The sequence below is a fragment of the Pavona decussata genome, unplaced genomic scaffold, assembly GCF_977016875.1.
Source record: "Pavona decussata unplaced genomic scaffold, jaPavDecu1.1 SCAFFOLD_233, whole genome shotgun sequence".
NCBI lineage: Eukaryota > Metazoa > Cnidaria > Anthozoa > Scleractinia > Agariciidae > Pavona > Pavona decussata.
In genome coordinates, this window is record NW_028145638.1 from 62,361 (window position 1) to 78,369 (window position 16,009).

The following is a 16,009-nucleotide window of genomic DNA, read 5'->3' on the forward strand; positions in this document are numbered from 1 at the left end:
TTGATCAAACTTGCGTGTTCATTGGTTGTTACCCCTATTTTTCCCCCCCAAAACCCTTCCCTTGGTGTGAAAAAAGGACAACGTTCCTCGACCGGGGCCATTTTGAATCTCATTATAACCCGGCCCCTGATTGGTCGGAAAAAGCCGTGCTGGCTTCTGATTGGCTGTTACCTATATAAGCCACCCTTACTACTACTGGTCAACAAAGTTTTGCAAACTATTTTTGCGGACAAACATAGGCAAATTTTCGCAAGAAAGGAAAACTGTCCGATGAAAAATTGGACAAAGACTGTTGAGAGTGACCTCAACCAGGATAAAAAAATCTAGATCCGGCAATGGCGAGTAATCCATCACAAATCACAGTGAAGCGACTGACATGCTGTAATATTTTGGGGGCAGAAATTCCTACTGGAGGTTAGCTTTGAAAATACTGTTAGTGAAATTAGTTTGGATTATACTTATTTAGAAAATCACAAGTGCGTATGTGTAGTAGTCTGAAAGTTTGCTGGAAAGGTTTTGACTCAGCTCAGTGAACGCGATCGCTCACGAAATGTGTTGAAATGTCTTGGTTATTGTATAAAACAAATAGATTCCATTTTTTTCGTGGGTCTGTACTCTGATAACGCACAGAGGACGTCAAAACGTGGTAAGAACATCAGTCACGCTACTCGCCTTCGGCTCGTAGCGTACGTCTTTGTGCTTACGACGTTTTGACGTCATCTGTGCGTTATCAGAGTAAGGACGCACGACAAAATGGAATCTACTTGTTAATCTCAACGTGGTCACTCCCGCTGATTGTTCCTTTCTTTCTCTACAGGTAATCAATGAGCTTTCACATCTCGATGTTATCCATACATTTGTCTCTTCATTGTTCCCTCAGAGTTTAAAAGTGTTTTACTGTTTGCTCGCTTTCTGCTAAAGTGACACACAGTGGAATTATTTTTAAGTGTGTTAAATTTACAGTCTCTCCCAGCAAAATAGTAAGAATTGAGAATTTTCGGAAACAATAGACCTCATATTCTGAACGTTTCAACCCATGTTTGCTTCCCCATCAATATGTGCGAAAAACTGGAAAAGTTGTTGGGGAGGATTATAAAAAAACCGATAACAGACACTCCATCTTTGGTGTTTTTATAAAGCTTACAACTTCTAAGCTCTCATTTACTGTGGTTCATGTTTTTACTTTAATGTAAAATAAGCCGTCTTGTTCATAAGCAGAAGCTTTATAAGCTTTACACTGCGATGGTATACAAAGCACTAGTTCTTAATATTAACATTTGTATTACTAGTAATCTTACCAGTCACTGAAAGTTTTAATATTCTATAATCCCTAGTAATAGTTACCTTAAACCTCATTATGAAAGCGAGGCTTCGCGCATAGCCTCGCTTTCGTAATGAGGTTCAAAGCAGCTCCGAAATGGCCTATTAAGTTTTAACTTCTACAGCAATCAAACCTCTAAACTGATGGGCGAAATAGAAGTTTTGTTCATTTGATTTCATTGCTCTGGAGTTTTTGCGAAAACATGTGAAAACAAGGAGCCATAAACCCACCACACTTACGAGACAAAGCCGTAAAAGCCAATATAGAGGCTTAAAAACTATTGACGGTCTGAAGCGCTGCGAAAACTCAAAACAAAGCCTAACATATCGATCATGTACTGGCAATCGATCACACTAACTGGGCGAATTGCGAACACTCAGTATCAATAATGTCCGTTCACGCCATTCATTGCTTTGCGCTCTCTTCGCTTCTTCACGAACTCCTTTATCACATCTTTCATCGTCTGTTCCCCAAGCAGCGTGTTGAATTCATTCAACTTTGCCAGGCGATCAAACGGCTTTGGTTGATAATGGAAGTTGAATGTGCTGTAGGGATCCTCAGGGTCTTCAAAAATGGAGAAATCTCCGAAATCCCTGTCTTCAGCCGTCTTACGGGGCTTCCCTGGAAAAGAAGTGAGGAGGTTAAAGTCAGACAGCCCGTGGGTATATTCAAGTACTACAGAGTGTGACAGCTGCGTGGCACCCATGAAATATGATAGAAATGGAATGAAATTATTTTATTTGAGTGCCAAAGTGAAGACTTTTGTGTTATAATTCCCCCAGGTTCTAGCCCTGTGAAGGAAATTTGGTTTGCCGAGGTCAAAGAGATATCTTTGATCTCGGCGGGATTTGAACCAACAACCTCTCAATTAGATCGCCAGCGCTCTAACCAACTGAGCTACAAGATCAGCTAGGTCCTAATTTTGACATAAGGACCGCTGCCAGGGAAACTTCACGAAGTGATTTTACTGGTCGATTAAGGTTTGCAAAAAAAAATTAAATGATTTAGGCCAATTACGAGTTGCTGTGAACCTTATTATGAAAGCGAGGCTAAGCGCAAAACTTTTCATATGAAAATTAGTTTTGTTTGCATATGAATGACGACTAATTTTCATAACAAAAACTTTGCACTTAGCCTCGCTTTTATAATGAGGTTCACAGCAACTCGGAAATGGTCTATTGTCTTGTGTTTTAATAACCGACACGATCGAAGGATCGTTTGCGAGGAATGCCGGTTGTCGTTAGTTTACCCGTACGACTTTTAAAGCATAAGCATAACCACGCATGGATAAGCGCCTTGTGCTTATGCTTATGCTTGTGTTATCCCGGTTAACACGTGCGACAGATTTACGTAGCACAAACACAAGAACCGAAAACGATTTCCTTCTTCTTAAGCTTCTGCACAGCTCGCATGCTGATGTCGTTGTGTCGCAACTGCAAATCGGGAGATCGAAAGGATACGCATGCGCGCAAGATAAATACCGGTGAGAGAAAAATAAGGTACGTTCTGTTATCAAGATGGAGGGGGTGGAGGAAAGAGAAACTGTCCATTATGTTTCGTCAAATGTTATAACTTGTTGGGTTTTCATTGAGAGATACTGGCCTGCTGTCATTCCTGCAAGTTTTTCAGACCTCACCTTACGGTTTTGGCTTCAAAAATACCTCGATGACAGTTCAGACTTATCTAGGTTACATTAATATCCAAAGGAAAGGGAGATTTCTGTGCGAGATAGCAACAATCATGTTTTCTGTAAATAGACCATTTTCGATATATTAAAACAGCAGAACTTACATTGAGGTTCAGAGATGAACAATTTTAATTATTCATTAGAAATTGAAATTGCTTTTGTTATTCCCCCAGGTCCATTAAGAAGCATTAAGAAACCCTCTCAGTCAGACCTTGTCTCACGTGACGGAAAGAAAGCATCATGGATCGCGAAGGGCACACATGCTACCTAACTACACAGGGATACCAACCTGGACAGCTTTGTTCCTTGAAAGTCTTATTGACAAGCACAAAGTGTACCACGACAGGGCAGGCAGGATCCGCGGGATCTGAGAACACGTAGAACTCTTTCATGCCGTACTTCTTGTACTGCTCTTCAGCATTAATAGGAGGGAATTTGATGTTGTTACTTCTTGCCCATTCTTCCGCCAGCAAAAGTTCCTGTAAAGTTTAACAATATATATTTTATTTTAAGTTTTTCAAATTAAGGGATCTAGTGTAGAGATGAGCCTGCCTTTTCCTTGTTCATTCAAAGAAAATGACATCTTATGATCAAAATTGTTTCTGTTTTAAAACGTTCAGCCCTCCTAGCAAAGCGTGGACATAAAACCTAGCGATGCTTCTTGAAAGGGCACCTTGTTAAATGAGCAAGAATACTTTTGATATCGCTGATCTGTTGTCGTCTTTGTTATCGTTACTAATCCTGTGGTTGTTACTGGTTCTCGTTCTTGCTCCGACAGGTTGTTCCTCGGGGTAATCCGGTTTTCCCTTCTTCTCAAAAACCCTGAACATTTTCAAATTCCAGTTGGATCTGAATTTGATCTGTGCGCTCACACTTTAATCAAGTACTTATTTCGTTTATTTATTTGTTTGTTTAACGGAGTAGTTATTTGTGTAGGATATGCAGTTTCGGTTGAATTTATTAGTTTTTGACTCTACACTGTATGAAAGTAAAATTCTAAGCTTTCAACTCAGCCTTGTTCACAGTGATTTGGTCAGGTCACATGACATGTGACTTCATCAGCCTTGTCCAGATCGCTGGAAGGTTGTATCTCCCTCCGTCTCTATTTAGGGCCGCCTTTTGGGCTCTGATGCTAACTGCCTGCTGAACTCCTCTCGATTTGTTGTCTCCTTGTTCTTTAGGTCTACCACGATTATTACGTCAATATTTTTTCAACAAAAATTGAAGTTGTTGGACGCAAAAATATTAACAATGGTTGTAAAATAAATTGTAAAACTTGTCTGGCTTACTTTAAAAGGCATCTCGTCATCCTTTTCCCGAGCGCTGAAGTCAAACGAGAAAAAAATGTCCACCTGTCTCTGGGGCCTCAACAGCAGAGGATACGGAGAGTTAAACACGAGCCCGCTGTCAACCAAGTAGATGCGCTTTGCTTGAACAGCGCTAGCCAGCTGGTCAGCGGCGTCAGTGGCATCTTCCTCTACAATAGGCCAAAAATACAATCAAAATTTTGCAGGAGAATGGGAGATGGAAGGATTACAGCAGCAAGGCCGGGGGTACAGACCAGGAAGAGGGGGGAATCTCACATGGCCGACACCGGTACAGAACGAGAAATTATGCATGAGTCGAGACAACTTTGCTTAAACCAAGTGGACATCATCAGTAAACCTAATTTTAGTTTCACCGTCATCATCATTTACTTGCCTTACTAAAAAAACAAGAAATCATTCAATTTACAATAATGGCGAGGAGACCTCAAGAAACCACCAGGCTTATAAGAGAGGCCTCGACTGTAATTAATAGATAGAAATTATGGTGCTTCGTAAGTTCATGATTTTATAGATAAAAAACTGCAACATTTTTTTCTTAAAGGTGAAAACCCTAGATGAAGAAGTAATTGGAACCTTTCGTTGTGTTTGTAAGGACCACCTCAACAAGCATTGGATCCTGTTGTTAGAGTTCTAATCAGCAATACATTGAAGAACAAATACCAAAAGCAAGTCTGATTTTACGGTTGGAGAAACATGTTACTTGAATACAATATTTCCATTGGTACAGCCAGTCTTCTTTAGGGTATTGTAGATAATGACCCCAAAGCCGAAAGACGTTATAATTTAAAATAAAAGGGGATGCAAATTTACTTAGCGAGAGATGAAGACATGAGTGTTGTGTTTGTCAATAACGTATGATATTAAAAACTGGATCTTTGGATAATACAATTCCAGGGATTTGATTGGCTTGGCGGCCATGGTATATCAGCACTTATACGTAATACCCTGCCCGAGAAATAGCGACCATTAAATTGTCTTCTGTCTGTTCTTGGCAAAGAGAAATCAGCCAGATCTAGCAATATTTCAACAATTATACCACTCACGCTCGTTGGATATAAGATCATAGATAGCCAACTCGGCGCGCTATCTTTCATCTCATATCTAAAGCGCGCTCTCGGAATAATTAATTAAATATTGAACAGAGGACTGTATTAAATGTGATAGCAAGGATGCTTGTATATACTGGTTAGTGTCAGAAGTGTTTTTATTAGCGAGTACGTCGGTACGTGTGATTTTGTGAATGCGTTTTATAGCTAGTGTGGTTTAGTATTAGTTTCGACAGACGATAAAAAAACTGACTTACCCGGGAGGACTGGGGCAGTTATCATCTGCAGCCCTCGCAGAAAGTTGTGCACCAGTCCTGCTCGACCCGCGCGTGTTTTCAGTATGGAAATTTTTTCCACAAAAGTTTCCAACAACCTTTTCAAGAAGCTGTGACCTTCATGTTCGTTTTCGTCTGGTTCTTCTACTTGATTGCTGTCTGTGAAATCCATATCGTGTTCTTCATCACTTTCTTCGTCCTCGCCCACGCTCTGGATATCGTCCGATTGAATCATGCCATCTGGGGATAAAAGAAGTGTTTTAATTTTTTAGATGACAAGACGAGGGCATGGTTTAGTTTGTGATTAGGGAAATGGACTTGTACTCTAGAGATCCTGGATCTCTGTGCTCGAAGAAAAGATTTTAAAAAGGGCGAGCCCATGCGAAATTCTACAGACTTTATCTGAAGCGTCAAGGATAAACAAAGCTTCAATGCTGTAAAGCATGATAGTCTGAAATGTCAGCCGTCTCCTTCCCCTAACCCACAGGGAGCGCTCTGTGGCTTAGGGAGAGGAGACAGCTGACATTTCAGACTATAAAAAATGAAAGAAAGCTTTCAGTTTTTAAGAATATACTAATTTAAATATTAACTAAAATGTAACTGAACAGCCGGCTAAGTCCTTGAACTATCCACTCGTAGAAAACGTGCTAATGTTGTCATTTTCAAAGCATAGCCAATCAGATTGTAGCATTGGTAACACAACGCTTATAGTTGGATACATACGCAGTTCTCCTCTCAAGTCGCCCGTATTGCGCATGCTCTTGACAGTGTCATCAGGCGGTTGTCCCTCGTGAAGAACTCGCTGCAGCATTATAGTGAAGGCGCTGCCCCAGATCCCTGTGGTGACAAGCAGAAATCTATTGTTTTTACATTTATTTTCTAATACGGCTACCCCTCAGTGATGAGGATTATCAGCCGATAGATCAGCAGATGTTTACACATTTGAGATGTGGGCATACTGGCCACAAGTTCCACAAAACAGAAAATTGTAGTTCACATTAACAACAGTTCTTGGTACAGAGTTGAGCGGTTGTTCACAATTTTAATGAATGAGTATCGGTGTTTACACAGACTCAGCTACTTGATTTTTGTGTCATCAGTTTACCTAAATATGGTTTCGTATGGATGGAGAGGGGTGGGGCAATTAATTGACACCTTCGCAACTAAATGTTTAGAGCTCTATATCTGAATAAAATCAGAATAAACGTGTTAACATAACACCCATTGTTTACCAGAAGCACGTGGTAATTTTCTGTTCAAGCCGTTTCCATTGCATGCTACCTTGTTCTTATTGAACGGGACGGGTGGAAAGGGGGTATCGAAACAGTGGGGTCTCAAATTACCGTCCCCGATATACCTAACGCCAGGTTAATCTGACACTACGGCAAAGGGCTTATTTATTTGGGCCAATATTTTAACAGGTACAACTAATCTAATTGCACTAGTTGAAATAAGCCCTTTGTCGTATAGTGTCAGCCTTGCAATCAGTTTGGTTTATTTACATGTAAAGTGACGTCTGGCGTGTGCATTTCTACTACAAGAGATCGGACAACGGAACGTATTCAGAACAATTTATTTTCCGTCATATGGTCTCTTGCATCCAAAAATTTCATGAAGCCAGGTTCCCTCCCCTTTTCACTTTTAATTTTCTTCCCCCTGTCCTCTCCCCCACCTCCTTTGTGAAAACATCAAGTTGCATTATTTTCAGGCGTGTGTTTGTTTCACAACAAGAAGGCGTTACTTTAATACCTTGCAAGTAGGCAAGTGTTGGTTCAGGATACGAATTCACGAGCTTGCCACAGAAAAACTTGCTTCCAAAATGTTCAGTCTTCATAAAGGTGCCATATTTTGCCATGCCTATCTCATACGGGCTAAACTCGACCCACTCTGTGAATAAAAAAGAGGTCAATATGAGAGAATATCACTAAAACCAGTCGAAAAAATTATATGCCCTTGCGTTTGGGGAGTTGAGGTCCACCGGTCCCTTTTAAAGTGATAAATTCTGAGAAGTGTATATTTTTTCATCGGTTTTCTAGCGTTATCGATATTCCCTGAACTTATTGCAACATGAAATCCCGCAACTTAAAGCGGAGACTGCAAACTGATAAATTCAGAACTAAGAGTCGTGGCCCCTGCCCCTGTTTAATCAAAACAGGTGTTTACCATTTGGCCAAAAAATCCGGAAACTTCGGGTTGAAGTCAAAGAAAGCACCTTCAGAGGTACTGCTCTTTTTTCCATTCGGAACGGAACGGCGGAACACTCCTTTCCATTTGAATGAATCCTTCATTTCCAGGCCTTTTCCGACTATAGCGGGACGAAACGCCCAATAGATAAATGGTAAGCGCAATCTCATCCGGTCAGTCGAATTCGGAAAATCGCTTACCATTAGGTGGCAACGGTTAAACCGACCGGATTTTTCCTACAAATGGTAAGCACCCTATAACTTACTACACCAACTCCGTGGCATAGCCAGTACAGTACGCACGCGTTCAGTCATATAACCAGCTAAAGAAGCGGCAGCTATGAACAGCTGTTTCAGCCTTTCTTGGTTACACTCCCGTTGATGGTACTACGAGCTGATTGTTCAAACGTGATCTTATAGAGTACTAAAGTGATGATGTCACAAACACTATATTTATGAAATCATGGGGGCGAGATATTCTGAAAACGCATGATTCAAAAAGCCTACTTGCCAGAAATGAACATTTTGTTGCAAAATGCGGGTGAAATATTAACATGTACTGCTATGCTACGACGTCTCCATACAATTTCTTCTAATTTTGCATCGGTTCCAACGTTGCAACTGAGGCAAAACTAGAAGGATTTGTATGGAGTCATCGTAGCATAACAGTGCCTATCTGTAACGTAAGAAACAGTGATTGGACAGTTTGAGTGACAACGCTTTTGTGGGAACGAGAGAAATATAATTTTCGCGTTTGTTTGGCAGCGTAAGAATGGCCAGCATAATCTAAAAATTAGACAAAAGTTCTGTGACTGGGGAGGTTTTAGAGCAAAAAGTTTGCGACAGAAACTGACTGTTTTGCAGTCTGCGAAAGTTTTGAAACATTGAGCAAAATTTGCTTTGATAAACTTACCGCAGAACGTCTGTGCAGAGACATCTTTTTTCACGTGTACACAGGTGTACAGTGGAAATGGAACCTCAGCGTTTCTCAATGCGAAGCGTTGATCACTCAGTTTTGTAATATCATCCCGCTTTGAAAGAGAAATAAAACAGAGATGTTATCGTGCAGTATACTGGGCGAAATTCACAACAATCTACATATCCAGACTTCAGAAAAAACATTAAGGAATATTAATAGGAATATTATGAACTACAGCGATATTAATTCACTACTAAGTCGTAATTTTGTAGCTGCAATTGTCAATAACATGTAGATTATACCTGTAGCATGTTTTTAGGTTTTCCCAAAGTAAGACAAACTGAACGGTCACCTTAATTTTTCCAGGCACACAAATACAGCACGGAAATGAAGTGCTATTTCTACAGGTGAACAAGCACCATACAATAAAGTCGGTTCTCGCCTTGACGACTCTATTCTTACTAACAGAACATGTTCAAGTCCCGGCGAATCTTGAACAAGATTAGACTCAATTTTCTTTGTTATTCGGTCCAAAGGTAACAGAAACATTGTTGTGACTTTGAAGTGATACAACGCGACCGCCCTAGCTTTATAATTTTTTGGATGTTCATAAATGTTCTACATATTCTCTGCTTTTTTGTTGTTATCGACTTCACAGTTTTCTTCCGATTAATTTTTCACCACTGGTAGAACTATTTCCAGTTATCATGTTCAAATATAAGCTGTCCAGCAATGTCCGCATCAGTTGGCAATCCTCGCATGAAACAAATAGCTGTTTACCCTTTAACCCCTAAAATCAAAGAACAAATTCTCCTATCTTGTCAACATACTTTCCTTATAGAAGTACTGTGGAGAAGTTATTAAAATATACCCGAGAAGGATGAATAAATGAATGTTAATATATGAAACATATATTTTGAACTGCGGATTACGGGTATGTTTCAAACTCACAATACGACCAGCTCCCAGTTGGCTTGATAGCTCAGTTGGTAGAGCACTGAGCATCGCACAGGTCATGGGTTCAAATCCCGTTCAAGCCTGAATTTTTTTTCAGGCCTTCTTTTCGCAACTGCTTAAGTTGCGTAGTAACTGCGAGGATCTTTCTTCTATTTGATCTTTCATCCGAAGTACAAAATATATGTTTCATATATTTACATTTATTTATCCATCGTTCACGGGTATATTGCGAACTCACAATATGACCAGCTCCCAGTTGGCTTGATAGCTCAGTTGGTAGAGCACTGAACCGGCATCGCAGAGGTTATGGGTTTGAATCCCGTTCAAGCCTGAATTTTTTTTCAGGCTTCCTTTTCGCAACTGCTTAAGTTGCGTTCTAACTGCGAGGATCTTTCTTCTATCCAATAAATGTAACCAGCGCCAACAGCACGGAGAAACGCGGCGGGAAATCCCCAAAGGTTTTTTTTTACTTCTATTGGTTGGGAAATTTGCAGAGGTTTTGAAAACCAGCCACAGAGTGTTGCAGTGTAGTAAACAGCTTTCTCTCTTGCTTCGTTGTCTGCGAGAAAACCTGGAGCACGGTCTCCTTATTCGGTAACGTCACTACGCGAAGATAGAATCCATGCCCTAACGAGCCGGAGTTGAACGCGTAGGGACTAGGCTGAGGGCGTTTGCAAAACAAATTGAAAAATGATAAAGTTCATCGCAGACGCTGATTAATCGCGGTGACAAAGACGTCAAGTTATTCCGGGATTATTTTAGCATCGTTAACATTTTGCACATATAGAAAAATATGCACTGGAGACGTAGTATTAGTTGTAGTTGTAGTGGTAATGTAAACTTGTTGTAAAAAGTGTTGTAAGTAATATATCAAACACGAGACACAGTGTTTCATCACATATCAAACACCGAGAAGAGAGTTGATAATACGACGCGTAGCGGAGTATTTTTACGAACTTCGAGGTATTTGATATTGTGATGAAACACTGTGACGAGTATTTGATATAACTTCTAAAACAAACTGATTTTGAAGAGGACATTAAGGATGCAAAAACGAAGAGTTTTTCATCAGATATCCAAACATGTCACGGTGCATGTTTTCCTTTGTCTTTGGCTTTTGAATTATTAATGAGTTTGAGAAGTTAAGTTGTAGCTCAATAATAATAATAATAATAATAATAATAATAATAATAATAATAATAATAATAATAAAACTTTTTGCACACCACAGTGTTTTACTCACGTCTTTTAAAATGGTGTCAGAAACCAGGTAACCAAAGAAATCAGTAAAACTGACTGGTTGACCACGTGACTTCTTATTCAAGATCATGTTTATCCGTCTGTACATCCAGGAAGGTGTTAGCATCATCCACATGAAGTTCTCTTTCACGTTTTTTGCCAACTCGTCCCTGATCTCACTAGGATGAGCTCCTGGCCACTTGGGATGAGAGTATAGCGTGGAAAGATACCTAAACAAAAAGGGATTGGTCATGAGTTACAGCCTGGGCTGGGCCCTCGGTATTACACGGTCATGCAGAAAACTAATTTAGGTTGCGTTCGATTGACCGTATTCCGGAATAAGAATAAGTGGACTAGCTGTTACATTTCTCTTTTTAAGTAAATTTGGGAAGACATTTCTGCAAACGTTCGCTGATACATGATAATTTAAGAGCGATTTTGTACTGCCGGTAACTCCAAAAACCTCGCACGAGGGATTTCTAGTAATCATTGTAGGTATTCCTATTCCGGAATAGGATCAATCGAACGCATCCTTAATAAACAATGTTAAAAGTCCTACACGATGGCTATTTAATTTGATTAGAACCTTTTATTCAGTTCTTTTTGAATGCGCAAGGCAAAGCGGGGCCCAGTTTGCAGACTACAAGTGACAAAGTTTTATTAAACTGGCCTCATTTCTCGATTTTGTGGAAGTAATTGTCACTAACGCCTGGTCATTCTTTTTTTATTATTATTATTATTATTATTATGATTATTATTATTATTATTATTATTATTATTATTATTATTATTATTATTATTATTTTAATGTAGCCCTACAGACTTTTGTTTTGTTTGTGGACTGGGCTATGTAGTTCTTCAAAAACTCATGAACAATTGATAAGCCCATTGACCTATCGAATAGTCGAAAATACACTTTATTCCAAAATGGCTACCATTTTAATATCCTTCTGTTCGTATTCAAATTAGCCCTGCTCACCTCGTTCGTAAGTTCAAAAATTCAAAAGAATATTTTACCTTGAACGAGGCAAGAAGGGCTAATTTGAATGCAAACAAAAGAATATTAAAATGGGAGCCATTTTGGTAAACGTTTATACATTACGTGCAGTGACTTTATATCGATAAACCTCCTCCTTATTAGTATGCGGTGTTTTATCAGCTGATAAAACACTCCTCATTAGTATGCGGTGTTTTTCTCGTATGCTAATTTACAACGTTCACAAAAGCATACTTGTTATTAACACTATTGACACACGCTTTTCCAGGAATGTTTTTGAAGCCGTTCAAAAAACTCGAAGCACGTGTTGTATCGGGTCTACAACCACTCGGCTGCGCCTCTCGGTTTTAAACCCGATAAAACACTCCTGCTCGTTTTTTAAACATTACATCAAATTAGTTTTTCTAAGGACGTTCCTGATCACAATAAAAAGGCTAAGAAATAGTAGCACGACGTTGTCCCTTTTTTGGCTCGTTGCAGTCGAGAGACATAGAGACATAGGAAAACTCCCTGACCAGGCAGGCTTAAAGAATCAAACGCCTCTACAGGGACGAGATTTTCACTTACCACGCTGAACCAGATAGCCCTGCAGTGAACATTGCACAATTCAACAGGCCTATTTCTTTAAGGGCGCAGAACACTCCACTAAGGGACACCATGGCCCGAAATCCACCACCAGATCCTAACACCGCGATAGTAGGCACCTAGAAAATTGACAAGAAAGTCCTTCAGTCACACCTTCCAAACTTTTCGGACGTCCAAGCTTCCATCAAAATTAAATGTCTCCAAATTGAAGTTGATCAGAGATAGCTGAGATAGCTGCTTCACTGCAGCGCGAAAAATCTAGAAAGACTGCCGTTTCGACGATATTCCGAAATTTCAGGAAATTTCCTGGTCATGTTTGAAAAAATCGTCTCAAAACCTCTCTTCATAGTTGTTTGTTGTTGACGAAACATTCCAAGAAAAGGTAATATATGAAAATGATCATAGGTGAGAATGCTGACGGATAATAGCGAGCGATTCAAATCCCTTTGTTGCTTAACTCGCAGCAAACATTTTCCACTCGTACAAGAAAGCGTTGTTTGTTTATAAGGAATTTAGATCTCTAGCTTGCTTGGGATCAATATTTTGAGAATAATTTTGATTCATATAACCGTGCACACATCTTCCTTACTTCCCTAAATTTTCACTAGTTGTTTTATCCTGTACCTCATCCAGCGTTTTTGGTCCTTCCTTGCCAAGAAGCCCCTTCATAGCTTTAAAAACAAGAGGTTTCCTCTTCTGAATGAATTCAACTTCCTCATCACAAAGTTCAAGGCTGTACCGCATGTCAGAGGACGTAGAGCTGTCAAGAGTTTTTATGCAAGTTTAGTCACGAACATTTAAAGAATTTAACTGGGAACTTCAGAGAGGAAACCAATAACACTGAAATAATGCATAAGGGGGTTAGTTTCTAAAGTACTGCGGTACTACGTGGGTGGGGAGTAGAAAGGAGTGTTTGGTTTATCAACAGGGTTGATAACTGAAGGTAAATTGGCCACCGTAAAGAGATTCGCTCTGACGAAGGGCTAACGCTCTAAACGTCAGCACTCGAACCTCTTTGCGGTGACCAATTTACATTCAGTTAGCAACTCGGTTGATAAACCACTTTCCTTCTAAGCTCCTTGACTCTCAGACTTTCATAACTTGCGATTAAAAAACTGAATCCTTTGTCCTTCCCTTTTCCTATTTGAGGCCCCTGGCTTCTGTAGCTTAAGTTTAATTTTATAGTCAACATGACACTGATTACGAATCGAAGCTATCAAACCTCACCAAGTTTCAACTTTCATCTCTACATCAACCTCTGAAGTCTGAAAGGGATCAAATTAAGAAGTTTAGTGAACCGATCAGCTTTCATAATTTCATCATCATGTCGACCGTGGAAGGGACGACATGATGACTTTCCTGACACTGATTTTTAAAGGGAAAGTGTCATGGGGTTTTTGACGACTTTTGTTAAAGATGGTGAAGTAAAACCTTTACTTAGCTCAAAATAATTCCAGAACAACGCGAGGAAAGAAATCAACTCCATTCTATAAACATGATAAAGGAACAACTCGTGATCTATTCTAGCGCCTTTTGGAAACAAAAATGCGAGAACTTGACTTGACGTTTCAATCCATTCCGACCAACTCTGTCTCTTCCAGAGGCACTAATCGACAGTTTTATTGCACTGGAGTGATAATTTATGGTAAGACTAGACAATTAGATTTTTTGGTTTTTATTGACGAGCAAACATTTTTGGTTTTTGAGATGACATGGAATTCGCGTGATATTTCCCCTTTACGTACCGTCTGTTTTTCAACCCTACATGTGCTGCATCCACCATTTTAAAGGTTCTGGCAAATTTGTATGGTCTAAAACGGCGCATTGCCTCTTTCTACACTCATTAAACGTGGGTTCAGAAGTAAAATTTAGTTTAATAACCTATGGCTTTTTTATTTCGACTATGGTCTGATTAAGATGTGTTAAGTAGTGAGCCTGTATTTTCCTGTATTTCCCAATTGAGAGGGTAGATATCGGTTGGTATCGATACCAAACCAGTGGATTGTGGTTTTCGTGCGCTTTTAATGGCTACTCAATCTCTGAACAAATAATAGTTATATTTATAGTTATTCCCCGCACCGAAGTGGAGGTGGATAGTGGTGGATATTTCACGGCCGGGCATATACCTACCTCTATTTACCGTCACCGACGTGAGTTGTTGTTTTAGTATATACCAGCCCAAATTAATCACTTTACTTATTAGAAACTGATGGACAATACGAGAGGTGAATAGTGAATACTATCTTGAGTTGTAGTAGCCAATCAGAGCACGTGAAAAGCGCTACTCACTGGTTCGGAATGTACTAATGTCCTCGATTTTACGCGCAAGTTTTTCAGTCACCAGCTCACCAGAAAGACAATGATTAATTGGGGCTCGCTGTCCACTGGTTTGGTATGTACAAATACAGCTACACCTTTGCATCGTTTAATAGTGGTAGATACTGAGCATAATTGTCAATTCTACTCGAACTTTCATTTGCTGCGCCGGCGTCACCAAACCTGACTGGCTATTATGTCACTATATTAATCTATAAAAAGTACCTGATGGAATTTGAAAGTTTTCTGATAAACTTTGTCGAGCTCTAATTGACTCAGGTCAAATGTCTGGGTATCCACTAGATCATCGCTTAGTACGTCTGACTCCATCAGTGTAATTACTGAGAAGAAGAAGAAGAAGAAAATCAAAGAAGATAAGAACAAATACAAGATCTAGGTGGCGTCTTCAACTCCAGATATTTTTCATGGATTTTTTTTAAAACAGAGCTTTGCAAATGTCGCAGTTTATTTTCGAAGTTTAACGATTACACACGTGCGGGAGGTCGTGGGTTCAAACCCCGGCCGGACCAACACTCAGGGTCTTTAAATAACTGAGGAGAAAGTGCTGCCTTTGTAATGACATCTGAAAATGGTTAGACTTTCTAGTCTTCTCGGATAAGGAAGATAAACCGTAGGCCCCGTCTCACAACACTTCAATGTTCATAACCCTGTGGGACGTTAAAGAACCCAGACACTAATCGCAAAGAGTAGGGCATGGAGTTCCCGGTGTGCTGGTCTGGTCTTTGTGCTGTTTCATGATTTCATGGGTTGGGTGGGTAGGATGAGGTCGCTAATGGACATATGCTGATGTAAACCGCATTTGAATATATATATGAATAGAAAATGCGGTAAATAAATGTATTACCATTACCATTATCAAGGGTGAATTGGTGAGGCCAGGGGGATGCCTTTTGTCCTCTTAATGAACCAGTTTAAAATTTCATTGGAAAAACGCTGAACATCTTTAAGTCTGATGAACCCTGATGAGTGGGCATTGCAGCATCTTAAAGACCCCAAACCTCCGTCAAAAGATGTTTACTTGGCTTAACATTCTACCGATATGATCAGAGACTGCAAGTAATCAGGACCAATCTGAACGTGCAACTGTCCAGATAGAAAAAAAGAAACGATTTAAAAGGCATACCCTCAGGAAAAG

At 39.8% G+C, this 16,009-nt stretch overlaps 2 protein-coding genes across 3 annotated transcripts in view; one reads left to right on the top strand and one right to left on the bottom strand.

Moving 5' to 3' along the window:
• Positions 1–1,114: 1,114 nt before the first annotated feature.
• LOC146458184 (cytosolic phospholipase A2-like) overlaps positions 1,115–16,009 on the bottom strand; it is a 33,799-nt gene continuing 18,904 nt past the window's right edge. For both annotated transcript variants that reach the window (XM_085090710.1, XM_085090711.1), the window contains exons 4-15: positions 15,079–15,194; positions 13,765–13,802; positions 13,162–13,297; positions 12,520–12,656; positions 10,960–11,185; positions 8,754–8,871; positions 7,407–7,544; positions 6,381–6,494; positions 5,640–5,897; positions 4,298–4,485; positions 3,298–3,487; positions 1,115–1,942 (exon numbers count right to left, since the gene is read on the bottom strand). In XM_085090710.1, coding sequence (XP_084946836.1) covers positions 1,704–1,942; positions 3,298–3,487; positions 4,298–4,485; positions 5,640–5,897; positions 6,381–6,494; positions 7,407–7,544; positions 8,754–8,871; positions 10,960–11,185; positions 12,520–12,656; positions 13,162–13,297; positions 13,765–13,802; positions 15,079–15,194 — 1,898 coding nt within the window. In that variant the 3' untranslated portion in view covers positions 1,115–1,703. The remainder of the gene's footprint in view (positions 1,943–3,297; positions 3,488–4,297; positions 4,486–5,639; positions 5,898–6,380; positions 6,495–7,406; positions 7,545–8,753; positions 8,872–10,959; positions 11,186–12,519; positions 12,657–13,161; positions 13,298–13,764; positions 13,803–15,078; positions 15,195–16,009) is intronic.
• The window catches only part of LOC146458185 (uncharacterized), a 252,490-nt gene continuing 246,332 nt past the window's right edge, over positions 9,852–16,009 (top strand). The window contains exon 1 of the mRNA XM_085090713.1: positions 9,852–10,026. The gene's annotated coding sequence lies outside the window, so the exon portion shown is untranslated. The remainder of the gene's footprint in view (positions 10,027–16,009) is intronic.